This window comes from Leptodactylus fuscus, chromosome 5 (assembly GCF_031893055.1).
Source record: "Leptodactylus fuscus isolate aLepFus1 chromosome 5, aLepFus1.hap2, whole genome shotgun sequence".
Lineage (NCBI taxonomy): Eukaryota > Metazoa > Chordata > Amphibia > Anura > Leptodactylidae > Leptodactylus > Leptodactylus fuscus.
The window spans coordinates 156,592,373-156,619,336 of record NC_134269.1 but is presented as its reverse complement, the minus strand read 5'-3'; the positions used below and the strand labels follow the sequence as shown (position 1 = coordinate 156,619,336).

General features: G+C 42.2%; 1 protein-coding gene across 1 annotated transcript in view; it reads left to right on the top strand.

Moving 5' to 3' along the window:
* LOC142203618 (dynein axonemal heavy chain 3-like) overlaps nucleotides 1-26,964 on the top strand; it is a 927,911-nt gene that overhangs the window by 365,531 nt on the left and 535,416 nt on the right. Inside the window, exons 33-34 of the mRNA XM_075274510.1 lie at nucleotides 286-450; nucleotides 8,816-9,038. Coding sequence (XP_075130611.1) covers nucleotides 286-450; nucleotides 8,816-9,038 — 388 coding nt within the window. The remainder of the gene's footprint in view (nucleotides 1-285; nucleotides 451-8,815; nucleotides 9,039-26,964) is intronic.

The window sequence follows — 26,964 nt, the reverse complement described above, 5'->3', positions numbered from 1 at the left end:
TGGACTTGGTGACCCTCCAGACACGGATTTGGGTTTCCCCCTTAACGAGTATCTGTTCCCCATAGACTATAATGGGGTTCGAAACCCGTTCGAACACACGAACATTGAGCGGCTGTTCGAATCGAATTTCGAACCTCGAACATTTTAGTGTTCGCTCATCTCTAGTGTCATACACACAAAATTATTTAGAAAATAAAACAGAATATAGTATATGTAAGGGCACAGATTTGTTCTAGGAGATACGATGCTGCTAATTTTTTCCTCTCTCTCATTTTCAATTTGCAGTTTTTGTCCCATGATGTCCCGCTTTTTGATAGCATCATTTCTGACCTCTTCCCAGGGGTTGTTTTGCCAACTCCTGACCATGGCAGTCTAGAGGTGTCCATCAGGGAAATCACTAGGAAAATGAATCTGCAACCAGTCCCTTGCTTCATCAAGAAGATAATACAAGTCAGCAAGTGTTCCTCTCATTCATATGTGATATCATTTTCTGTTGAATATATTATAGCAGACTTCTCATTCAGTGAATTTAGTATATCATACTCTTATATTGCTTTGTATAAATATGAACTCATGGTATACTCTTTTCTTTCGTGCTGAGACATCTTCATGTTGAAAACCACTGCTGGGGTCTCAGTATAAAAAAGTAACACATCTGGTACAATACTGAATAGCCAATTATACTTTTTTTTTAAGGTAGGTCATATATAATTAAACATGACAAATCTCTTACCTATCCTAATAGACTGTATCGAAGACAGTAAGAGCTATCAGAATGGTGTCTGGATTGGTTAACTCACATTGGATTTTCCAGACTGTATAAACTACATTGTAGCAAACTTTCAAATGTCAGCTGTATTTGGTCTGTGTTGGTCTCTAAATCCAGCATATAAATAAGCATGCTTCCAGTTATTAACGGAGAGAAGTATTCTTGAAAATATGGAGAACTTTTAAATGCAATACATTGTTTGGGTACAAGTTTTTAAAAAGAAGAAAAATTCTCAAAATCTTTTTTTGGGTCCAATTCGATCAAACTTACTGCCAGGTTATATTTGACTTGAAAAAATTTGGCCCAAATCAAGAGTGTTCCCCGATTTCCTTGAAAAGTCTGACATTATACACTGACACTTATCTCTCTAAAATCTACCAATTCATTCTAAATGTATCTATTCTCTTCCCGCTATATAATGCATTCACTGACACTAAGTCACTCTCTTGTCTGAGGCTCCTTTCCTATCTATATTTCCCCCAAAGCAGCAGTATTTCCTGGTTGACTGGTTTTTAGTGGCTGTGACTCTCACCTACAGTCCCTCATGATTGACTGTGCTAGAGGGAGCGTTACCTACAAGGCATTGTGGGGACGCCCACCAGTTTAGCACAATTTCTGTGGCAAAAATCCTAGAAGTTTTAGAATTAATGAAATACAATACTTTTGGGAACTTTTTAATGAATTTGAGTAGTGACAAATCGAATTATTCCCCTCTGTTAGTTTTCCTTTGCAAATCCATCCATAATTAAGACAAAATAATTTTTCCTACCTGTTCATTGCTCTGTAAATTATTTATATCAAGAATCTAAAAACAACAGTCAGGAAACTTTTTGTTTTTTTATTCTGACCCAGTTCCCCACATATGGTTAAGGAATTGGGATGACTAGAGGATTCCATTGGAGAACCATACATTGAAAAACGCAGACTAAAGTTAATCAGGTTTATTAATTTCAGAACTAGAACTGAACAAATTGATTTACTCATCTAATTATTAGTGATGAGATAACTGCGTTCGATTGAATTGATATTCGATTGAATATCAGGCCGTTCAAGGTATTCAATTACAATCGAATACCACGAGGCAAACGCACAAAAAAATTTGTATCCCCCTACCACCTTCCCTGGTGCTTTTTTTGCACCAATAACAGCGCAGAGGAGGTGGGACAGAAACTTTGACAATGGAGGCATAAAAAAAAAAAATCGGAAAAAGTAATTGACTGGCTAAATCAGGTGACCTCCAATTTATATGAATAGTGGATTTAATATCCGGGTCATATGAGACTGTGAACTATGTGTCTGTGAGATAGGGATAGATGAACTGGTAGGGTTAGCTAGGGATTACCTTTATTTAGGTGGGAATATTACTGAAACAGCTCTTTGGGGCTCTATCTGGTCGGGATCCCTGTCAGCTTGCGATATGCGGGAGCTGACTTTTTCCCATAGGAATGCATTGACCAGCATTGATTGGCCAAATGCCATACAGAGTACAGCATTCGGCCAATCAACGCTGGTTCTGCCGGAGGAGGTGGAGTCTAAGATTGGTCCACAGAAGTCTCCATTCTGGTTTGATCTCAGATGTAGCAGTGTTGAGCGCACAGCTCTGCTACACCGGAGATGTAGCAGAGCTGGCCGTGCTCTGAGCTCTGCTACTCCCGAGATGTAGCAGAGCTGAGTGTGCGCTGAGCTCTACTACATGCAGAGGTGTAGCAGAGCTGAGTGTGCGCTGAGTTCTACTACATCCAGAGATGTAGCAGAGCTGAGTGCTGGAGGAGGCAGAGGCTAAGATCGGTCCACAGTCCAATCTCAGATGTAGCAGTGTTGACCGCACAGCTTTGTTACACCAGAGATGTAGCAGAGCTGAGTGTGCGCTGAGCTCTACTACATCCAGAGATGTAGCAGAGCTGAGTGCGTACTGAGCTCTGCTACACTCAGAGATGTAGCAAAGCTGAGTGTGTGCTGAGCTCTGCTACATCCAGAGATGTAGCAGAGCTGAGTGTGCGCTCAGCTCTACTTCATCCTCCGGAACTCAGCTCTGCTACATCTCTGGTGTATCAGAGCTCACTGCACACTCAGCTCTGCTACATCTCTGGATGTAGCAGAGCTCAGCATACACTCCGCTCTGCTACATCTCGGGTGTAGCAGAGCTCAGCGCACACTCAGGTCTGCTACATCTCTGGATGTAGCAGAGCTCAGCGCATGGCCAGCTCTGCTACATCTCCGGTGTAGCAGAGCTCAGCGCACGGCCAGCTCTGCTACATCTCCGGTGTAGCAGAGCTGTGCACTCAACACTGCTACATCCGAGATCAGACCAGAATGGAGACTTCTGTGGACCAATTTTAGACTCCACCTCCTCCGACAGAACCAGAGTTGATTGGCTGAATGCTGTACTCTGTATGGCATTCGGCCAATCAACGCTGGTCAATGCATTCCTATGGGAAAAAGTCAGCTCCCGCGATCGCAAGCTGACAGGGATCCTGACGAGATAGTGGTGTAATACAGGTACTTGGGCATGTTTGATGCACCCAAGCATGCTTCCCCTATTGTCCCAGTTGCATTCGAGGGTTTTGGCATCATTTCCTGGGGTGTCATAGTGGACTTGGTGACTCTCCTGAGTCGAAGTGTGGCTTCCCCTGAAACGAAGCATTTTTCCCCATAGACTATATAATGGGGTTCGATATTTGTTCGAATAGTCGAATATTGAGCTATTCGAAACAAATATTGAATCTTGAATATTTCACTGTTCACTCATCTCTACTAATCATGTTTATAATATTACATGTTATATAATATTTCAATAATAATTTACTTTTTTGTCATTACCCTTTGTGACCCAATATATTTCAGACATATGGACAATTTCCTCCTAATTCTCTAATCTGCAATAGCAGAAAGGTGAAATGAAATAGACTGTGCAAGAAGGAGATAACAAACACTGCAAGACTAAAGTACTATAGTTTAGAAGAGGTTAAGGATAGAATATGATTTTAAATTATATCTAGCCCTCTCCTCATCTCTGGAGCAACACTTCTTTATTGGACTTCAATCATATTCTATTATATTCCATCTACTGTATAGGTTACAGACCATAATTATTTCCTCTAGCTAGCATTAAAAGAATTGGGGCGCATATGCTTCCTTGTTATGATTAATGCAAATATTGTTTTTGTAGCATTATACAGTATTTTTGTGAGCTCACCACAAAATGTTGTTTAGGCTACCCATTTTTTGGTCCGGAAAGTGAAGTGGCCTCCGCCTCAGTTTCCGGACCAAAAACTCCCATGTGAATCCGGCTTAACTTCTGTAAATGCAGCCAAAGTTATTGGTTATGATTAGAGATGAGCGAATAAAAGCTGACTAAGTGGAATTCGATCCGAATTTCAGGAAATATTCGATTCACATCAAATCCAAACTTCCTCATGCTTCGTGGCAATGAATCGCATAACTCCGATCAAGGGTTTGAAATCCTTAGATGCAGAACCCTTGGATGCCCGCGGTCAAACATGGCCACAGTAGCAAGGGTTCTGCCATGCTACATGTCTCCCTCGGCACCCCCGTGATGGGATCAGGGGGTGCTGTTGTGATTAAAACATTTTTAAAAAATTACGTAATAATGTTATCTCTCCCCATGTGACTGCTGGGGTCCAATCGCAGGCCCCACCAGTGAGGCCTGGGGAACACGGCCTTTGTCATTATTTGGAAGAGCTCCGGAGTGGATGCTCAGCCCAGGACAGGTGAGTATCAGTAATTTTTTTTTTTTATTTTTAATCATGATATTACTCCCCCAAAAACATCACAGGGGGGCTGATCAGGACCTCACTATATAATAAAACCACTGAGATTCTGCAGTCATGTTTTACTGCAGAATCTCAGGGGTTGACAGCCGCAATCCGAGCTCAGCTTCAACTGAGGGTGTTAGAGGACAGTGTTAGGCATTACATACAGCTGACACCCGTAAATCGGGGTGCGCACACAGCACATCATGCTCCTGCGTGGTTTGTGGGAAGTCTTTCTCAGAAGCGCGATACTATTAGTGCGATGTTAGGAAGGGGTTAAAGGAATTTGCCACAACTTAATTCTGATTGAATCGAATAGTATCAGAAAATTGATTTTTTTGAAAAATGTACTTATCTCTAGTTATGATGATTTTTAGAATTGTAATTGTGTACAGTTGTAATGGGTATGTCTTGCTTTTTCATAATCATTAAAGGGGTATTCCCACCTCACATACTCATCAGTCTTTACTGCTGTAAAATCTTCTTTCTTCCTGGTTTCTTGCATCATTTGGTGGGCGGGGTTTCACATGCAACCTGCCGTTTAGCTCTGCCCCCAAATTCACGTGTAGCTCCGCCCACCATATTGGACTATGAAGTACAGGCAGCAGCAACTCCATTCTGTGTTACATACAGAGACTGCCTGTCTTCTGCCATAATGAACACAATTGAATTAGCTAACCTGATAACTGGGAGAACAGAAGAAATGAAAGCAGCTCCTCTCCCCTATCTGAGAGCAGGAAGCTAGGTCACATGGTGTAGACACAGGAATAGCTAGAAACACAGGCTCGCTCCCTGCACTTATCCCCCCCTCCCCCCCCCCCCCCCCTGAGATCAGCAGATACATCACTTGACTCATGAGCAGCTAAGTCAGGGCTGTGTCAACAATGAATTGAATAAAGTAAGATAGTGGACAAATAAAGCAGTTTTGCTGAAGCGATGTATTTAGGAAAAGTCTTACATCCACATTAATAAGCAGTATAGATAGGATCCTTGTGATGGGACAACCCCTTTAAGAATCATTAGCAGGAATGAGTGATTGCAACAAGCTGAGTTTATTACAATTTTTCCCAAAATTTTGAGTTCACCACTCTTGAACCATTATTATGTTCTGAGATCTCTTCAGACCTGAGAATATAATAAGCAGAGGCCAAGAGGAGATAAGTAAATATATAACAGTCAATCTTACTGTTTTCACTGAAACTCCATAAAAATATGCCTTGGATGTTCTGGATTGTAGCTTAAAGGGATTAGATCATTAAAATGCAATTTTTTTACCATGTCGGAATAGCCTTAAGAAAGGTCTAGATTAGATGTCTTCTCCATGCTGCCATTCGGTATAAATCCCGGTTTTCGTTGGTATACAAAGGAGTTTTCTCACAGCACTGGGGGTGGGCCCTAGCACTCAAAATGCACTGGGGTCATCCCCAATGCTGCGAGAGAACTCTCCAGCGCTGCCTCTATCTTCTTCTGGAACTACATCTCTTCACGTCTTATTCCGGCACTGGCTTCAAACTTCTAGGCCTTGGACAGCCGACTGAACATGTCTGCCGACCATAAGAAAATGGCCACTTATAATACTGTGTAAGCGGTCATTTTCTTGTGGCCAGCAGGCATGTGCAGTTGTCTTTGCTCTAGGCCTGAGGCCTAGAAGTTTGAACCTAGCACCGGAAGAAGAAGTGGAGAGGCCGTTTCTGAAGAATATGGAGGCGGCGCTGGAGAGTTCTCTGGACACCTCCAGTGCTGTTTGAGTGCTGAGGCCTGCTCCTAGTGCTGTGAGATAACTCATTTGCATATCGACGAAAACTGGGATTTCTACCGAGGGGCAGCCCAGAGAAGACATTTAAAGGTAGGAAAAGAATAGCCTTTCTTAAGGCTATTCCAATGTGGTACCCAGAAAAAATTGCACTTAAATGATAGAATCCCTTTAATGACATGATTGTTTAACTCCTTCCCGACATCTGGTAAGGAGCCAGACAGCCCCCTTAATTCGCACCGATCATGGGCATTAACTCCTTTGGTGTCTCAGTTAAACCATATTTCTGGCGATCACATGCACCTATAGCAAGCTCTGGGGCTTGCGTCCTGTTCCTATAACAGCTGGGAGCCTCCTAAAAGTTTTCCGGCCTGTCATACTATATTTTCTATTGCAGGATACTCTATGTAGTGTATTGCAATGCATTAGCATTGTAATGCATTGCATTAGTGATCAGACCCCCTGGGGTTCAAGACCCCTAGGAGGTCTAATAAATGCAAAAAAAAAAGTAAGAAAAAAATAAAATAAAAAGTATTAAAAATCCCCCCCTTATTCCCTAGAACACATATAAAACTACTTAAATACTGTGAAACACATACATATTAGGTATCCATAGCTGGAAAAAAGTATAAAGTGCCAAACTGACGTTTTTTCACTATTTTGCCTATGATAAAAATTTGAATAAAAAGTGATCAAAGCTATTGACATTTACCAAAATGGTATAATGAGAAAGTACAACCGGCACCCGCAAAAAATATGCCTTTTACATCCCCGTACATGGAAGTATAAAAATGTTTTAGCATACTTTTGGATTTTTGTTAAGGGGCTAAAATGTAAATAAAACCATATAAATTTGGTATCCCTGGAATTGTACCTGAACACAGAATGCACGTGACATGTCATTTTAGCTGAACAGTGAACGCTGTAAAAATTAATCCCATAGGAAAGTCGCACAAATCCGTTTTTCTTCAAATCCACCCCATTCAGAATTTTTTTTCCAGTTTACCTGTATATTGTACAGAGTAATTAATGGTACTACCACGAAGAACAATTTGTCCCACAAACATTAAGACCTCATATGGCTCTGAGAGTGGACAAATAAAAAAGTTATGGACTTTGGAAGGGTCAAAAACAGAAAACGAAAATTGAAAAATTCCTGCGGTGGGAAGGGGTTAATATTAAAATTTTGCGATTTATTATTTCCATATTTGAGTATAAGAACGATACAAAGATAAAATTTGCTATTGAAATCAAAGTCTTCTAAAGCTATAGGAGTTCTACAGTTGGATTAATGAATTCAATCATATTATTTTTATTAAAATTGTTCATTTAATTACTTCTTCCAGCCTAATAAGCTGCATATACAAACTGTCAGAATTTATCTCATATTTTTTATATAAAGAAATAAATATTTCCTGCTGTAATACGATAAACTAACAGTACAGAGTAATGTCCAGTGTTTTAAGAAGCATAACCTGGAAAAAAAAAACTAGCTGACGCTAGGTTCACACCTGCATTCATCTGTCCGTTCTGAGCTTTCAGTCTTCTGCATGCCAGAAGTCGGAAAGCTCAGACTGGGTCCGGCCGTGAGCGGCGGTGAGCGTTTTAGGCTCTCCGCCGCGAAACCGGGTTTTATAATCCGGACACAGAGTAGTGCATGTCCGACTCTGTGTCCGGATTATAAAACCCGGTTTCGCGGCGGAGAGCCTAAAACGCTCCCCGCCGCTCACGGCCGGACATCTCTCTCACCCATTCAAATGAATGGGTGAGAGAGACTCCTACAGGTTTCCGTCTCCTGCTCTGTTTTAGGCAGGAAACAGAAACCTGAACTACGGAGTTCACAACGCTGATGTGAACGAGCCCTGACTAGGAAGGCAACAGGATCCAACAGTTGCAGTAGCAGTCACTACATCAGCCAATACTATAGCTTATGTTTATATGTTTATACATCAGTGATACAAGTTATGAGGTCAGTTTGTATTTGGATGGAAGAATAGATAGGCACTGGGTTGGCAAGAGAAAGGTATACAGACCAAGAGGAGAGAAGAAGGACATATTATTATCAATGGATATGAAAAGTTGCGTTAACTAGTTAATCATATTTTAAGTTCCATGATAACAAAGGCAGAACATGACAAAAGCAAATTCTTATTTCATGCACTTATTTTCTTCATGTTAGATCTATGCTGAATCAAAGGCACTATTCTCAAACACATTGTATATATGTAGAGATCTGTTCCCACACTTAACTGATCTCCAATTTGGTTAACTATTTCAATATCACAAGCTGCTAACAAAAGCCTGTAAAGAGTGCAATTCACCGTCTCACACCTCGCCCCACCCTGGGTGGCTATACAAATAGGATAGTTTATAAAAAAAAAAACTTGTCATGAAATTATTTTCTGTTTAGAAAATCTATTTAGCTTGGTATACACATATCTCATATAGCATGACTAAGATGACAGGTGAGTTAGGACACCTCCATATCTGTAAATGTAACAATATCTCTTTATTTAATAGATATATGAAATGATGCTGGTTCGACATGGCTTTATGGTGATTGGAAGCCCGTTTGGGGGAAAAACCTCTGCACTTAAGGTTCTTGCTGAAGTTCTAAAAGACTTGGAAACAAAGGGATTAATGAATGAACATGGTGTTGATTATATTTTTATAAATCCAAAGGCTATGACTATAGGACAGCTATATGGAAGTTTTGATCCAGTTTCACATGAGTGGATTGATGGTAGGTCCACAATTGTAGTAACCATCTGTATTTTCTTATAATTGACTTTAGTATTTTATTGATGTGCATCTACTGTATATACCCATATAACTTGTTCACATCTAAACACAAATATTCAGTCTGTAATGTGTTGTTATTTTCATTGCTGACCAATAAGTATGAGGATGCTAAGCGGCAAAATATATTTTTATCATATCATTAAGATATCACTCGCTTAGATTGTTATCATTCAATTGAATTTTCCAGTAGTAATGTACTGTATATTAATAAATACATCGGTAGAATGATAATAATTTACCTCTAGCCAAAAGAGGCTAGAGCCAAACGCTAAAACTTTTATTTTTCTTGAAATTGTATATGTGTGCTTACTGAAAGTTTGGAAGTGGGCTTTAGATAAATACAGAAATATTGCATTTTTTATTATAATGCTATGTTAGTGTTATGTAAACGACATAGAAAGAGAAATTTCAGCACATTGCATCCTACTGTGTTGTCCTTCACTCTAGGCAGGAAGAATGTGCTTAAAAATTATCAAGCAATTTCATGCCTTAATTTCAGGGTTTTTTTTTCAGATTATGCCCTAGGCCTCTATAATTGGAACTATTCCAAGATTCAATCTTATGCCAAATGAGACTCGGCAACTCATGCTTTACAATATTTCTCTCTTTAGTTCATGTCTTTTTCCAGTATTTTATACAATGTTACCAGCTGTTTTATGGATAAAGCCAAAAACATACAAATTGTTTCACTCTATGATAATATTTTAAACTATATAAAAAACATGAATGAAATGTGTACTGGGATTGCCCTCAATACCATTTACTAGTATTTCACAACATGTGATCTCTGCAGAAGCCATTTTTAAGAAAAATAACATGTATGAAAGTGTATCATAATATTGTAAAGGAAGGAAAACTGGGCAACTGAACAAAACACAGTACTATTTTATTGAGCACTAAGCATTGAAGTGCTGCCCCCAGTGTATTCAATGTGAGCAGCTGGATGTACGTGAATGACAGTCCTGCTTTAAGGTCTTGTGTTGGCCATTAGAATAATCATAGTCATAGAAGATGTCTAGGAGAATATCAGCAAAGGAGCTAAGAGAATGTCATGAAATATGTGTAGAGATGTAGTGTGAAGGTCAGTTGTTATAGAAATTCAGGGTAATACAGAGAACTATAGTTTAATAGTTTAACCCTTTCCAGACCAAGTGTCGTTGATGCCCCAATGCCCAGGCCAAATTTAGCAGTTTAGTATAGATTGCTTTACACTACAATATCTATTTAATGGTTTTGCATATCTCAAAATAAGTAGTATTATTTGTTAACTAAGAATGTTATAAAATGTGAAATGCTACCTAAAACTAAATCGTTTTCATATATACTATTGCACATAAACGTATTAAAATTAGATTCTCTAGTTCTTCTGATTACAGGGGCTACACATTTATATCGTTTTCAACAAAAAATTTAGGTTTTATATCCAGCATGGCTTATTTTCTGGACACCTTGTCCATGTCTAAATTAAACAGTAGTTTAGTATATTAGAGGGCTGTAAACTATTTTATTTATCTCTAGCTAGGCTCCCTGCTTAGACAGAGCAAATATTCAGGAAGTAGGTGATGGTGGGGACTGGCAGGGGAGCAAGTTCTGCTAGCACAAAGTGAATGGGAAGTCAGTTTCACTATAACAGGTTAGATTTTTTAAATAAAAGTGATGATAAAAGTTCTAAAAGCTTCCCTTATCACAGTGTAACTCTAGGACATTAACTTCAGCATGTAGATGCTAGCACTTATCGCTCCTACAGAAGCAGTTGTAGATCAAAGCTGTTTGACTGTAATTAATGAGACTGCAGCACGGGGCATCAGATAGAGCGACGTAAATAGCCTGATTTGAGACATCTAGGGGTTAAAGACTTCTAAAAAAGGGGAGCAGGTAGAGATTGATGAAGGAATAAATGAGTCTGCAAGCAGAACTATATATACACTGAAAAAATTCCCTATCAAATTGAATAAAATGTAACTTTTATTTCAAACTGCATAATAAAAACGTGGACCCAATTAAAATAAAGGTAGAGGGGTAGTATTGCTAGAAATAGGTTGCTGAGTGCTGTAGTTACAGTGGGCTTGCCCTCTATATACACTGTCCTGCCTTCACTGTCCTATATTTGTATTGACTCAACACTATTGTAATAAAGCAATAAACTATCCTCCCTCAACCTTTGAGATTGATAAGAGGTAAATAGCACGGGGGTAATTCAAACAGAGACCAGTAATCAGCTTAGTATAGCAAAACAACCCTCTACCCCTCGATCCTAAGGGAGAGGCTATCAGGCTGAGAACGCTGCTACAGACCCCCCCTGTCCCTCACTAGCATATAGACCTCAACGCGTTTCCCTTTTTAGTTCATCAGGAGGCACGGTAATGGAGCGCAATGGCTAATTCAATAGTTGTGCGGTGAAAACCGCAGTTCACGGGACCATGAGGGTTGGCCCCGCTACTTCATAAGGATCGACGCTGCCCGCTGCCGAACTCAGGCTTTATATATCCGCAGACGCCTGAGTCTCCGCCTCCTAGTATCCCGCCCCCTTCATCCCGCGCTCCAATCCCTGAGCGACTGGGAGACGAACCTCTGAGGGGGCGTGGCCAATGATCCAGGAAGGCTGGATACGGAGCCTCGCGCATGCGCGAGAGCTTAATAAAACACAGCGCTGACTTCATTGAGCAAAACAGCTATATCGGGACATCGAGTAGGCTAAATTAACTCATTGCTTCCCAAGGTCTTGCATGGCGATTATAAAGGAGTATTCTCCAGGATGATCAAATGGGTTCAATCACTACATTTGTAGTGACTGCATTTATAGGGAGGAGAGACAGAAATACGATCTAGATAAGCCCTCTGACACCGACTCCTCAATCCAATACTTTGGAATCAGAGTCAGAGAGCCTCCCACTCGGTCACACATATTCTTATAAAATTCATTATCATGTGGGACCAGCCACAGTAGTATTGCAAGAATCACAAAAATGACCCAAGGGAAAAGCCAAGGGCAAATGACCCCTGGACTCCCCTGAACCCACAATAACCCCAATTCTGTTGGTATCTCCTTTATAGTAGTATAGAGATATTCTCTTATTTGGTCAATTAACAGTGTTTTATACTATTCACCCGCAATAACAAGCTGCCTTTATGTCTCGATGTTTTAGTAGGATAATATCAAGTTCTATCACTCCATGCTGTATCTACCTGCCCTTAAAATAGACTACCATACTGGACTCCCACAGGTCATTCCACATCTGTCCATTCTTATCTTTTTCCAAAAGAAAGCAATTTTAATCACCGAACCAGTTTACAGTAAAGGTGGATTAACTAACCACAGCACCGTGGAAAAAAGTTTAACACCACACGCGTGCTGGTGGTAAACCCACACACATCCAGATGTTAAACAGAACTCACAGGAAAGGTAGAAAGGATAGGGATTCGTTCAGACCCCCAGGACTCAGGGATCTGAATCGAAAGATCCATTGCGTCTCTTTTTTCAGGATTAAATTATCCCAATCACCTCGCCTGATTGAACGTGGCACTTTTTCCAGTCCTTGGAATTTTAAAGAAAAGGGATCCCCTGCATGTTTGGCCCAGATGTGCTTCGCCACTGGGGCCTCCCTTTTATGCACAATGTCTCCGACATTGCAAGCAGAACCCATGATAGATTGACAGGGACATTACATCAGCACATAATAAATGGATTTTTATACTTTTTATATTTTTTATACTTTTATTTGATTACATATTAGAACATTGGAGTCCATTTATTATGCCTTGCACCCTGGTTTTCTGGAAAACAAGACATAAAATGTCATATTTTTTTGTTGCATGTACATGGATTTTTGCTCAAAAATTCCCATTTTTTTCTGTATTGTGACCTGCCTACCGCTTAAAAATAAATGGGTGAAGAGGGAATCTAGGTGGGCCAGAGGAGGGATGTCTCTGTCCTAAGATTTACTATAACTCCCACAAGAAAATTGACATGAGTTACACTAGAAATCCAATCTAAACCCTGACTGGTGTATATTTCATTTCTAGCACATGGGACCTCCCAGTCATACACCAACATTATTAAGGGACCATAGCCTTTTAATAGTACTGGTGCATATTGTGCTATGCAAAGGTGGAGTAAGACTGCAGCAAAAAACTCTGATCTTAATAAATTGGCCCCATTATCTATAATCTGTATAGTTCTGTAGCATATGTTGGTACTATTTAAATAAAATAATTTTAATTAATTAATTGCAAAATAATGGAGATTATTGTAATAAGATAGCTTCTGATGTTTTCTTCTGCTGTGTATGGAAAAGTCTGGAAAGACAACTATCAGCTGAACAAGCGTGACAGCCATTGAAAGTTTATTGGTGATTTAGAGTCTGCGTGTTGCTGCTATTTGCAGATTTGTATTAAGCAAGATGAAAACAAGTGATTTTAATGTGTGTTGACCCCTTTTCACTTTCAAACAACTTAATTTAAAAGAGTTGTCTGGTGTAGAAAACACATTCAGGGTTTTGTGAATTTGAAAGATGTTGGGGTCCCATTTCAGGACCCTAACCTATTATTGGTGGTGGCAGTGAAGAGCAGCTAGGAAAACTGATTCCAATCATGATAAATCTCCCCATTAAGTGATATTTTGTACAAAACCTTCACTCAAATGTAATGTATTTGTTTCTAGAAAGCACATCTATGTCTTCAAAACTCCTGCATGGAACAAAAATAAGGACAAAGCTATATCAGTTCAGTATCATTTTAGTATCATTTCCATTGCATCTCAGCTTCTACAGGATTACGATGCTGTCCCACTCTACAATAGATTGCATATATTTTTCACTATCTTGACAGAACAAATCTAAATCAACATACATTATATGACACTGTATCCAGCAAAACTTCAATTAAATGTTTTCATTCTCATCTCACAATAATCTTGATGGGGACCTAATTGTTTGGTGGTAAATTAAATGGGTTCATAGGATTTCAGATGTATTATTTTCTGCAGCAATGATAAATGGTAGAACCACTGCATTTTAATTGTTTTTATGACTTGTCTGAAACTGTCAGAACTGAAAGAAGAAAAGTTTCATTAGTGAACTGTTAACCAGATCCAATATACTGTAACATTTTATGATCTGATTGAACCAACAAGTAGGTTGAGCAAGCAGGCAAAAAATGGAATTAACCAATTATACAGTTAGGGCCAGAAATATTTGGACAGTGACACAAGTTTTGTTATTTTAGCTGTTTACTAAAACATGTTCAGAAATACAATTATATATATAATATGGGCTGAAAGTGCACACTCCCAGCTGCAATATGAGAGTTTCCACATCCAAATCGGAGAAAGGGTTTAGGAATCATAGCTCTGTAATGCATAGCCTCCTCTTTTTCAAGGGACCAAAAGTAATTGGACAATGGACTCTAAGGGCTGCAATTAACTCTGAAGGCGTCTCCCTCGTAAACCTGTAATCAATGAAGTAGTTAAAAGGTCTGGGGTTGATTCCAGGTGTGTGGTTTTGCATTTGGAAGCTGTTGCTGTGACCAGACAACATGCGGTCAAAGGAACTCTCAATTGAGGTGAAGCAGAAAATCCTGAGGCTGAAAAAAAAGAAAAAATCCATCAGAGAGATAGCAGACATGCTTGGAGTAGCAAAATCAACAGTCGGGTACATTATAAGAAAAAAGGAATTGACTGGTGAGCTTGGGAACTCAAAAAGGCCTGGGCGTCCACGGATGACAACAGTGGTGGATGATCGTCGCATACTTTCTTTGGTCAAGAAGAACCCGTTCACAACATCAACTGAAGTCCAGAACACTCTCAGTGAAGTAGGTGTATCTGTCTCTAAGTCAACAGTAAAGAGAAGACTCCATGAAAGTAAATACAAAGGGTTCACATCTAGATGCAAACCATTCATCAATTCTAAAAATAGACAGGCCAGAGTTAAATTTGCTGAAAAACACCTCAATAAGCCAGCTCAGTTCTGGAAAAGTATTCTATGGACAGATGAGACAAAGATCAACCTGTACCAGAATGATGGGAAGAAAAAAGTTTGGAGAAGAAAGGGAATGGCACATGATCCAAGGCACACCACATCCTCTGTAAAACATGGTGGAGGCAACGTGATGGCATGGGCATGCATGGCTTTCAATGGCACTGGGTCACTTGTGTTTATTGATGACATAACAGCAGACAAGAGTAGCCGGATGAATTCTGAAGTGTACCGGGATATACTTTCAGCCCAGATTCAGCCAAATGCTGCCAAGTTGATCGGACGGCGCTTCATAGTACAGATGGACAATGACCCCAAGCATACAGCCAAAGCTACCCAGGAGTTCATGAGTGCAAAAAAGTGGAACATTCTGCAATGGCCAAGTCATTCACCAGATCTTAACCCAATTGAGCATGCATTTCACTTGCTCAAATCCAGACTTAAGGCGGAAAGACCCACAAACAAGCAAGACCTGAAGGCTGCGGCTGTAAAGGCCTGGCAAAGCATTAAGAAGGAGGAAACCCAGCGTTTGGTGATGTCTATGGGTTCCAGACTTAAGGCAGTGATTGCCTCCAAAGGATTCGCAACAAAATATTGAAAAAAATATATATTTTGTTTGGGTTATGTTTATTTGTCCAATTACTTTTGAGCTCCTAAAATGTGGAGTGTTTGTAAAGAAATGTGTACAATTCCTACATTTTCTATCAGATATTTTTGTTCAACCCTTCAAATTAAACGTTACAATCAGCACTTGAATTATGTTGTAGAGGTTTAATTTCAAAACCAATGTGGTGGCATGCAGAGCCCAACTCGCGAAAATTGTGTCACTGTCCAAATATTTCTGGCCCTAACTGTATGTCAAAGAGGTTGTCCAGGATTAGTCTGCCTGTTGGTTGTACTTTCTAAATTATCTCAAAAGTGTTCAGTTCAGATACAATGTCATTCCTATCGTGATAAAACACTGCTGAGAAAATAACTGCTCCCAAATCTCAACCCCTAGAGCAGGACTCATAGAGTAGAGCACTGGTCAGCTGTTCCCTTAAATCTGTTCCTATGAGTCAGAGAGTGAAGAAGTTATTCCAATGTCGCCTGCAATTTGCCCTAATGGGAATAATGCTTTAAGATCAGTTCTGTGGGCTCTGTACCGACCACAAGGTCACTAAGTCGTGTCTTTATGAACCATGCTTTATTCACAGTTAGACCGGAACAGAAATGGGTCTTTCCCAAACTTTTTCCACAAGCTTGAAAGTAAACTATTGTCTTTATATGCTGTAGCAAAGACTCTAGCTCACTTTCAGAAAAATGGCTTCATACCATTACCCATCTTCCACCAACTTTTATCTTGAGCACTATTCATTGCTGTAGGAAGAGTTTCCAGGCATTTGGAAAACCAACATTCATCCACCAGATTCCCAGATACTCATATGTGATTCATTACAGAAAACATGTTTCTATTTCTGATGAAAGGAACCCACACGTGTCATTTATATAACATGTAAACTAAATGGGGAGGTGTGATGAAAGGAGCCCATTTGTCTATGTATCATTACTGAATTATATTGTTCAGGGATTCATCATTAGTGAATATAGAGTTTATGCATGTGCCATTAGTATAGTACATTGGAATGTGTGTGTACAGGTAATGTCCGGGACCAGGGGAAGTTTGTTCAGAGGTGCAAATGTTTCTTCCTGCCATCAAGACCAGATATACTGCCAAGGCAGTTTTATTGCTTTAGCGATGGTGACGTATATGTGGAGTGCATGGACCGTGTTCGTGGCGACTTATGCTAAATTTGCAGACTAAGTTCAGGGTGAGTGCAAGATTGAGTGAGTGGAGTGAATTGAATGCCCCCATGTCATGTCGGTCCATACGTAACACTACTGCTCTTTGGTTTTGTAGTGGCATGCTTTTTACAGGTTGTATATTCACCTGTCAAAAACTGATAGTATACCATAGTGATTTAGGAATAGCCTTTTTAACAATCAAGAAAAAGTATTATTCTTCTTAACCTTTTTAATAAATAAAATAAATAAATAACAATAAATAAGATAATCCCAGTGTCATCTGATATAACACAATGCTTTGGCCAGGAAACCAACAATTCTGCTTTAGATACAGTATAATTGAGAAGAAAATATTGTGTAGCTCAAAATCAGTACAAGATATGCAAAGGCAATTACTGTATAATGTAAAATGCTCATCCCCATTAAGTATATGAAGGCATGTCATTCATGTGTTACGATAACAGCTAATAGTTTGCATTACATGTAGCTCACATAGTGGTAGCATTCCATTTATGTAATATTCCATTGTAATTGAACTTCTATTAGGTTTTTTGTGTTTACTGGTGATGTGCACCTCTAGAGAATCAAACCCATGCACCAGTAATTCAGTGTATGATAGGTCCCTGGAAATTAAATCTACTATTAATATTACTCTTTACACATAAGTGCTGTTTTGTATAGTATAGCATTTACAGTTAATGACTCAGTAGGAAAAGAAGAATTTACACAAATGAATTTACTGTCATGTTCCTTCAAATCTTTTGCAGCTTGAGTACATGATAGTGATGTGGACACCATTTACTCTAATCTAAGCAATGCAGAGCTGCTTCAAACAGATATTAACAAACATGAAGCTAATAATTAGCTATAAAGAAGTCAACCATACAGGGCTACATAGAATGGTACTATTTCTTCTCCTCTTCCCCTTGCTGTAGGGGTCACCCAGGGCTTGGTCGCAGACCCCCTCCTCTTTTTCTCTATCCAGCCCCTACTGGACAAACCATCAACAGATTTGGCTTTCAGTACCACTTTTATCCTGATGACACCCAGCTATATATACCATGACATCACCCTTCTCTACTACTGGACACCAGTGACTGTTTCTTTGATGTCTCTGACATCATGTCTTCTCTATATCTGAAATGAATCTTTCAAAAACAGAACTTCTTGTGTTCCCTCTATCTACTAACCGACCTAACCCAGATATCTCCATTTCTGTATTTAGTCTTACTATTACACCCACTGTCTTGTGGTTGTAGTTGACTCGGATCTCACCTTCACACCACATATTTGGACACTTACACATTCTTGTCTCCTGCACTTTAAAAACATCTCTAGAATTTGCTCTGTTCTGAGTGTGGAAACATCAAAAACCCTCATTTTCATTCTGATTTACTCTCATCTTCACTATTACAATTTTTTCTTCTACTTGGGCTTCCTCTTATTAAACTCTCCCCTCTGCAATCTGTCCTGAATGCGGCCACCAGATTCTTTCTGTCAAAACGGTACATAAATGCACTGGTTACCCATCCATCACATTACATCACATCACATCTAGAGATGAGCGAACACTAAAATGTTCGAGGTTCGAAATTCGATTCGAACAGCCGCTCAATGTTCGTGTGTTCGAACGGGTTTCGAACCCCATTATAGTCTATGGGGAACAGATACTCGTTAAGGGGGAAACCCAAATCCGTGTCTGGAGGGTCACCAAGTCCACTATGACACCCCAGGAAATGATGCCAACACCTCTGGAATGACACTGGGACAGCAGGGGAAGCATGTCTGGGGGCATCTAAGACACCAAAGACCCTCTATTACCCCAACATCACAGCCTAACAACTACACACTTTACACACTCAATACCACCTCTCTGACAGTAGGAAAACACCTTGAAACATGTGTATTTGGCACTTGCAGTGAGGAGAGCTTGTCACCAGCAGTGAATTTGGCCCTTGTAGTAAGTTGAGGTTGGCACCAACATTTGTTTTGAAAATCAGGGTGGATTGAGCCTCTAACCAGCAGAGTTTGGGCAAATTCATGGTGGAGGGAGCCTCTAAAAACCCCAGTTTGGACCAATTCATGGTGGAGGGAGCCTCTAACCAGCCCAGTTTGGGCAAATTCATGGTGGAGGGAGCCTCTAAAAAACCCAGTTTGGACCAATTCATGGTGGAGGGAGCCTCTAACCAGCCCAGTTTGGGCAAATTCATGGTGGAGGGAGCCTCTAACCAGCCCAGTTTGGACCAATTAATGGTGGAGGGAGCCTCTAACCAGCCCAGTTTGGACCAATTAATGGTGGAGGGAGCCTCTAACCACCCCAGTTTGGACCAATTCATGGTGGAGGGAGCCTCTAAACAGCCCAGTTTGGGCAAATTCATGGTGGAGGGAGCCTCTAAAAAACCCAGTTTGGACCAATTCATGGTGGAGGGAGCCTCTAACCAGCCCAGTTTGGACCAATTAATGGTGGAGGGAGCCTCTAACCAGCCCAGTTTGGACCAATTCATGGTGGAGGGAGCCTCTAACCACCCCAGTTTGGACCAATTCATGGTGGAGGGAGCCTCTAAACAGCCAAGTTTGGACCAATTCATGGTGGAGGGAGCCTCTAAAAACCCCAGTTTGGACCAATTCATGGTGGAGGGAGCCTCTAACCAGCCCAGTTTGGGCAAATTCATGGTGGAGGGAGCCTCTAAACAGCCCAGTTTGGGCAAATTCATGGTGGAGGGAGCCTCTAACCAGCCCAGTTTGGACCAATTAATGGTGGAGGGAGCCTCTAACCAGCCCAGTTTGGACCAATTAATGGTGGAGGGAGCCTCTAACCAGCCCAGTTTGGACCAATTAATGGTGGAGGGAGCCTCTAACCACCCCAGTTTGGACCAATTCATGGTGGAGGGAGCCTCTAACCAGCCCAGTTTGGACCAATTCATGGTGGAGGGAGCCTCTAAAAAACCCAGTTTGGACCAATTCATGGTGGAGGGAGCCTCTAAACAGCCCAGTTTGGGCAAATTCATGGTGGAGGGAGCCTCTAAACAGCCCAGTTTGGGCAAATTCATGGTGGAGGGAGCCTCTAACCAGCCCAGTTTGGACCAATTAATGGTGGAGGGAGCCTCTAACCAGCCCAGTTTGGACCAATTCATGGTGGAGGGAGCCTCTAAACAGCCCAGTTTGGGCAAATTCATGGTGGAAGGAGCCTCTAACCAGCAGAGTTGTGGGAAAGCAGGGTGGAGGGAGCCTCTAACCAGCAGAGTTGGTGGAAATCAGGGTGGAGGGAGCCTCTAACCAGCAGAGTTGGGGGAAATCATGTTGGAGGGAGCCTAGTATTAGCAGAATTGTGCAACGCTTATGGTGGATGAGTATGAGGATGCGGAGGAATTGGAGAGGTTGAGTACAGACATGGAGTTTCATGTTGGGGTGCTTTACACAGGTGGGCACAAAAATGAAGGCTCTATCCAGTGGTGGTTCATTTTTATCAAAGTGAGCCGGTCGGCACTCTCAGCTGACAGACGGGTGCGCTTGTCAGTGATGATGCCACCGGCTGCACTGAACACCCTCTCAGATAGGACGCTGGCGGCAGGACAGGACAGCACCTCCAAGGCATATAGGGCAAGTTCAAGCCACAGGTCCAACTTCGACACCCAATACGTGTAGGGCGCAGAGGGGTCGGAGAGGACAGGGCTGTGGTCGGAAAGGTATTCCCGCAACATGCGCCTATACTTCTCACGCCTGGTGACACTAGGACCCTCCGTGGCGGCACTTTGGCGAGGGGGTGCCATCAAGGTGTCCCAGACCTTAGACAGTGTGCCCCTCGTTTGTGTGGACCGGTGAGAACTTGGTTGCCTACTGGAGGAACTGCCCTCCCTGCCGCCAACGTCACATGCTGGAAACATCTCCATCATATTCTGCACCAATTGCCTGTGGCAAGCATTGATGCGATTGGCCCTCCCCTCTACCGGAATAAAAGACGAGATGTTGTTTTTATACCGGGGGTCAAGGATAGCAAAGATCCAGTACTGGTTGTCCTCCATGATTTTGACAATACGCTTGTCGGTTGTAAAGCACCCCAACATGAACTCAGCCATGTCTGCCACAGTGTTAGTTGGCATGACTCCTCTGGCCCCACCGGAAAGTTCAATCTCCATTTCCTCCTCATCCTCCATGTCTACCCATCCGCGCTGCAACAATGGGACGATTCGAAGTTGCCCGGAAGCCTCCTGTATCACCATCACATCATCGGACAACTCTTCTTCCTCCTCCTCCTCCTCCTCCATTAAACGCAGTGAAGCGGACAGATGTGTGGACCTACTCTCCAGCTGTGACGGATCGGATGCTATCCCTAACTCCTCTGTGTGATCTGAGTTATCCCTGATGTCAATCAGGGATTCTCTCAGAACACACAAGAGCGGGATTGTAAGGCTCACCATCGCATCCTCAGAGCTCACCCTCCTTGTGGACTCCTCAAAGACCCGTAGGATGTCACAAAGGTCTCTCATCCATGGCCACTCATGGATGTGAAACTGAGGCAGCTGACTTTGTGGCACCCTAGGGTTTTGTAGCTGGTATTCCATCAAAGGTCTCTGCTGCTCAACCACTCTATTCAACATCTGAAACGTTGAGTTCCAGCGTGTGGGGACGTCGCACAAAAGCCGGTGTTGTGGCACATGCAGGCGTTGCTGGAGAGATTTTAAGCTAGCAGCGGCTACTGTCGACTTGCGAAAGTGGGCGCACATGCGCCGCACTTTCACCAGTAGCTCTGGAACATTGGGGTAGCTCTTTAGGAAACGTTGCACCACTAGGTTGAAGACGTGGGCCAGGCATGGAACATGTTGGAGTCCGGCAAGCTCCAGAGCTGCTACCAGGTTCCGGCCGTTATCACAAACGACCATGCCTGGGCCCAGGTGCAGCGGCTCAAACCATATTGCCGTCTCATCGAGGAGGGCATCCCTCACCTCGGAGGCAGTGTGCTGTCTGTCCCCCAAGCTGATCAGCTTCAGCACAGCCTGCTGACGTCTACCAACGCCAGTGCTGCAACGTTTCCAACTCGTAGCTGGGGTCAATCTAACAGCGGAGGAGGAGGCGGTGGCGGAGGAGGAGGCGGTGGCGGAGGAGGAGGCGGTAGAGGAGGAGGAGGAGGGGGGTGTTCTTCTCGTGTCCCTGCCAGGAATGTTAGGCGGGGAGACGAGGTACACCGGGCCAGTTTGGGAAGCAGTCCCAGCCTCAACTACATTCACCCAGTGTGCCGTCAGTGAAATGTAGCGTCCCTGTCCGCATGCACTTGTCCACGCGTCGGTGGTCAAGTGGACCTTTGTGCAAAGCGCGGAACTAAGGGCCCGCCTGATGTTGAGTGACACGTGCTGGTGCAAGGCGGGGACGGCACACCGGGAGAAGTAGTGACGGCTAGGGACGGCATAGCGAGGTGCCGCAGTTGCCATCAGGTCCAGGAAGGCGGGAGTTTCAACAAGCCGGAACGCCAACATCTCCTGGGCCAGCAGTTTAGCGATGTTGGCGTTCAAGGCTTGCGTGTGTGGGTGGTTAGCAGTGTATTTCTGCCGCCGCTCCAATGTCTGAGAGATGGTGGGTTGTTGTAAAGAAACGCCTGATGGTGCCTTTGATGGTGCAGGAGAAGGAGATAAGACAGGACCAGGGGAGGATGAGGTAGAAGTCAACAAAGTGGCGGAGGCAGATGAAGTGGTGTCCTGGCTCGTCCTCTGGAGTGCATCGCCAGCACAGTCAGCAGTGGCAGTGGCAGAGGCAGTGGCAGTGGCGTGAACGGCAGGCGGCCTTTGTCCTGCCGTTGCTGCCTGCCACTGATTCCAGTGCTTGGATTCCAAATGACGGCGCATTGAAGTGGTGGACAGGTTGCTCTTCTCAGAGCCCCTAATCAATTTCGAGAGGCAAATTGTGCAGACAACACTATATCTGTCCTCGGCGCATTCCTTGAAAAAACTCCACACCTTCGAGAAACGTGCCCTCGAGGTGGGAGTTTTTCGGGGCTGGGTACGAACTGGAACATCTTGGGAGATTCCGGGTGTGGCCTGGCTTCGCCTAAGCTGCTGACCTCTGCCTCTGCCTCTAGCTACCCTTTTTGGTGCTGCACCTGCCTCAACATCCACACTACTTTCCCCGCTTGACATCCCCCCTGTCCAGGTCGGGTCAGTGTCCTCATCATCCACCACTTCCTCTTCCAACTCCTGTCTCATCTCCTCCTCCCGCACAATGCGCCGGTCAACTGGATGCCCTGACGGCAACTGCGTCACATCATCGTCGATGAGGGTGGGTTGCTGGTCATCCACCACCAAATCGAACGGAGATGGAGGAGACTCTAGTGTTTGAGCATCTGGACACAGATGCTCCTCTGTTAGGTTCGTGGAATCGTGACGTGGAGAGGCAGGTTGAGGGACAATGAAAGGAGCGGAGAACAGCTCTGGGGAGCAGGGACAGTTTGGGTTATTGTTCTGTAAAGCTTCGGAATTTTGGGAGGAAGGAAGACAAGACTGTTGGGTAATAGGAGGAGAGGAGGCAGAGTCTGACTGGCTGCTGGACAATGTGCTGTAAGCGTTCTCTGACAGCCATTGCAAGACCTGTTCCTGGTTCTCGGGCCTACTAAGGTTTGTACCCTGCAGTTTAGTTAATGTGGCAAGCAACCCTGGCACTGTGGAGTGGCGCAATGCTTGCTGCCCCACAGGAGTAGGCACGGGACGCCCTGTGGCTTCACTGCTACCTTGCTCCCCAGAACCATTCCCCCGACCTCGCCCACGGCCTCGTCCACGTCCCTTTCCGGGAGCCTTGCGCATTTTGAATTCCTAGTTAGAAATTGGCACTGTATACCAGTAGTAAAAATTGTGGGTGCACGTAACCCCAATATATTCTTTGAATTCCCAGTCAGACACTGGCACTATATGGCAGTAGCAAGAAATGAGGGTATTTGTATTCCCAATATACTCTTTGAATTCCCAGTCAGACAATGGCACTGTATACCAGTAGTAAAAATTGTGGGTGCACGTAACCCCAATATATTCTTTGAATTACCAGTCAGAAACTGGCACTATATGGCAGTAGCAAGAAATGAGGGTATTTGTATTCCCAATATACTCTTTGAATTCCCAGTCAGACAATGGCACTGTATACCAGTAGTAAAAATTGTGGGTGCACGTAACCCCAATATATTCTTTGAATTACCAGTCAGAAACTGGCACTATATGGCAGTAGCAAGAAATGAGGGTATTTATAACCCCAATATATTCTTTGAATTCCCAGTCAGACAATGGCACTGTATACCAGTAGTAAAAATTGTGGGTGCACGTAACCCCAATATATTCTTTGAATTACCAGTCAGAAACTGGCACTATATGGCAGTAGCAAGAAATGAGGGTATTTGTATTCCCAATATACTCTTTGAATTCCCAGTCAGACAATGGCACTGTATACCAGTAGTAAAAATTGTGGGTGCACGTAACCCCAATATATTCTTTGAATTACCAGTCAGAAACTGGCACTATATGGCAGTAGCAAGAAATGAGGGTATTTATAACCCCAATATATTCTTTGAATTCCCAGTCAGACAATGGCACTGTATACCAGTAGTAAAAATTGTGGGTGCACGTAACCCCAATATATTCTTTGAATTCCCAGTCAGAAACTGGCACTATATGGCAGTAGCAAGAAATGAGGGTATTTGTATTCCCAATATACTCTTTGAATTCCCAGTCAGACAATGGCACTGTATACCAGTAGTAAAAATTGTGGGTGCACGTAACCCCAATATATTCTTTGAATTACCAGTCAGAAACTGGCACTATATGGCAGTAGCAAGAAATGAGGGTATTTATAACCCCAATATATTCTTTGAATTCCCAGTCAGACAATGGCACTGTATACCAGTAGTAAAAATTGTGGGTGCACGTAACCCCAATATATTCTTTGAATTCCCAGTCAGAAACTGGCACTATATGGCAGTAGCAAGAAATGAGGGTATTTGTATTCCCAATATACTCTTTGAATTCCCAGTCAGACAATGGCACTGTATACCAGTAGTAAAAATTGTGGGTGCATGTAACCCCAATATATTCTTTGAATTACCAGTCAGAAACTGGCACTATATGGCAGTAGCAAGAAATGAGGGTATTTATAACCCCAATATATTCTTTGAATTCCCAGTCAGACAATGGCACTGTATACCAGTAGTAAAAATTGTGGGTGCACGTAACCCCAATATATTCTTTGAATTCCCAGTCAGAAACTGGCACTATATGGCAGTAGCAAGAAATGAGGGTATTTGTATTCCCAATATACTCTTTGAATTCCCAGTCAGACAATGGCACTGTATACCAGTAGTAAAAATTGTGGGTGCACGTAACCCCAATATATTCTTTGAATTACCAGTCAGAAACTGGCACTATATGGCAGTAGCAAGAAATGAGGGTATTTATAACCCCAATATATTCTTTGAATTCCCAGTCAGACAATGGCACTGTATACCAGTAGTAAAAATTGTGGGTGCACGTAACCCCAATATATTCTTTGAATTCCCAGTCAGAAACTGGCACTATATGGCAGTAGCAAGAAATGAGGGTATTTGTATTCCCAATATACTCTTTGAATTCCCAGTCAGACAATGGCACTGTATACCAGTAGTAAAAATTGTGGGTGCACGTAACCCCAATATATTCTTTGAATTACCAGTCAGAAACTGGCACTATATGGCAGTAGCAAGAAATGAGGGTATTTATAACCCCAATATATTCTTTGAATTCCCAGTCAGACAATGGCACTGTATACCAGTAGTAAAAATTGTGGGTGCACGTAACCCCAATATATTCTTTGAATTCCCAGTCAGAAACTGGCACTATATGGCAGTAGCAAGAAATGAGGGTATTTGTATTCCCAATATACTCTTTGAATTCCCAGTCAAACAATGGCACTGTATACCAGTAGTAAAAATTGTGGGTGCACGTAACCCCAATATATTCTTTGAATTACCAGTCAGAAACTGGCACTATATGGCAGTAGCAAGAAATGAGGGTATTTATAACCCCAATATATTCTTTGAATTCCCAGTCAGACAATGGCACTGTATACCAGTAGTAAAAATTGTGGGTGCACGTAACCCCAATATATTCTTTGAATTACCAGTCAGAAACTGGCACTATATGGCAGTAGCAAGAAATGAGGGTATTTGTATTCCCAATATACTCTTTGAATTCCCAGTCAGACAATGGCACTGTATACCAGTAGTAAAAATTGTGGGTGCACGTAACCCCAATATATTCTTTGAATTACCAGTCAGAAACTGGCACTATATGGCAGTAGCAAGAAATGAGGGTATTTATAACCCCAATATATTCTTTGAATTCCCAGTCAGACAATGGCACTGTATACCAGTAGTAAAAATTGTGGGTGCACGTAACCCCAATATATTCTTTGAATTACCAGTCAGAAACTGGCACTATATGGCAGTAGCAAGAAATGAGGGTATTTGTATTCCCAATATACTCTTTGAATTCCCAGTCAGACAATGGCACTGTATACCAGTAGTAAAAATTGTGGGTGCACGTAACCCCAATATATTCTTTGAATTACCAGTCAGAAACTGGCACTATATGGCAGTAGCAAGAAATGAGGGTATTTATAACCCCAATATATTCTTTGAATTCCCAGTCAGACAATGGCACTGTATACCAGTAGTAAAAATTGTGGGTGCACGTAACCCCAATATATTCTTTGAATTACCAGTCAGAAACTGGCACTATATGGCAGTAGCAAGAAATGAGGGTATTTGTATTCCCAATATACTCTTTGAATTCCCAGTCAGACAATGGCACTGTATACCAGTAGTAAAAATTGTGGGTGCACGTAACCCCAATATATTCTTTGAATTACCAGTCAGAAACTGGCACTATATGGCAGTAGCAAGAAATGAGGGTATTTATAACCCCAATATATTCTTTGAATTCCCAGTCAGACAATGGCACTGTATACCAGTAGTAAAAATTGTGGGTGCACGTAACCCCAATATATTCTTTGAATTCCCAGTCAGAAACTGGCACTATATGGCAGTAGCAAGAAATGAGGGTATTTGTATTCCCAATATACTCTTTGAATTCCCAGTCAAACAAT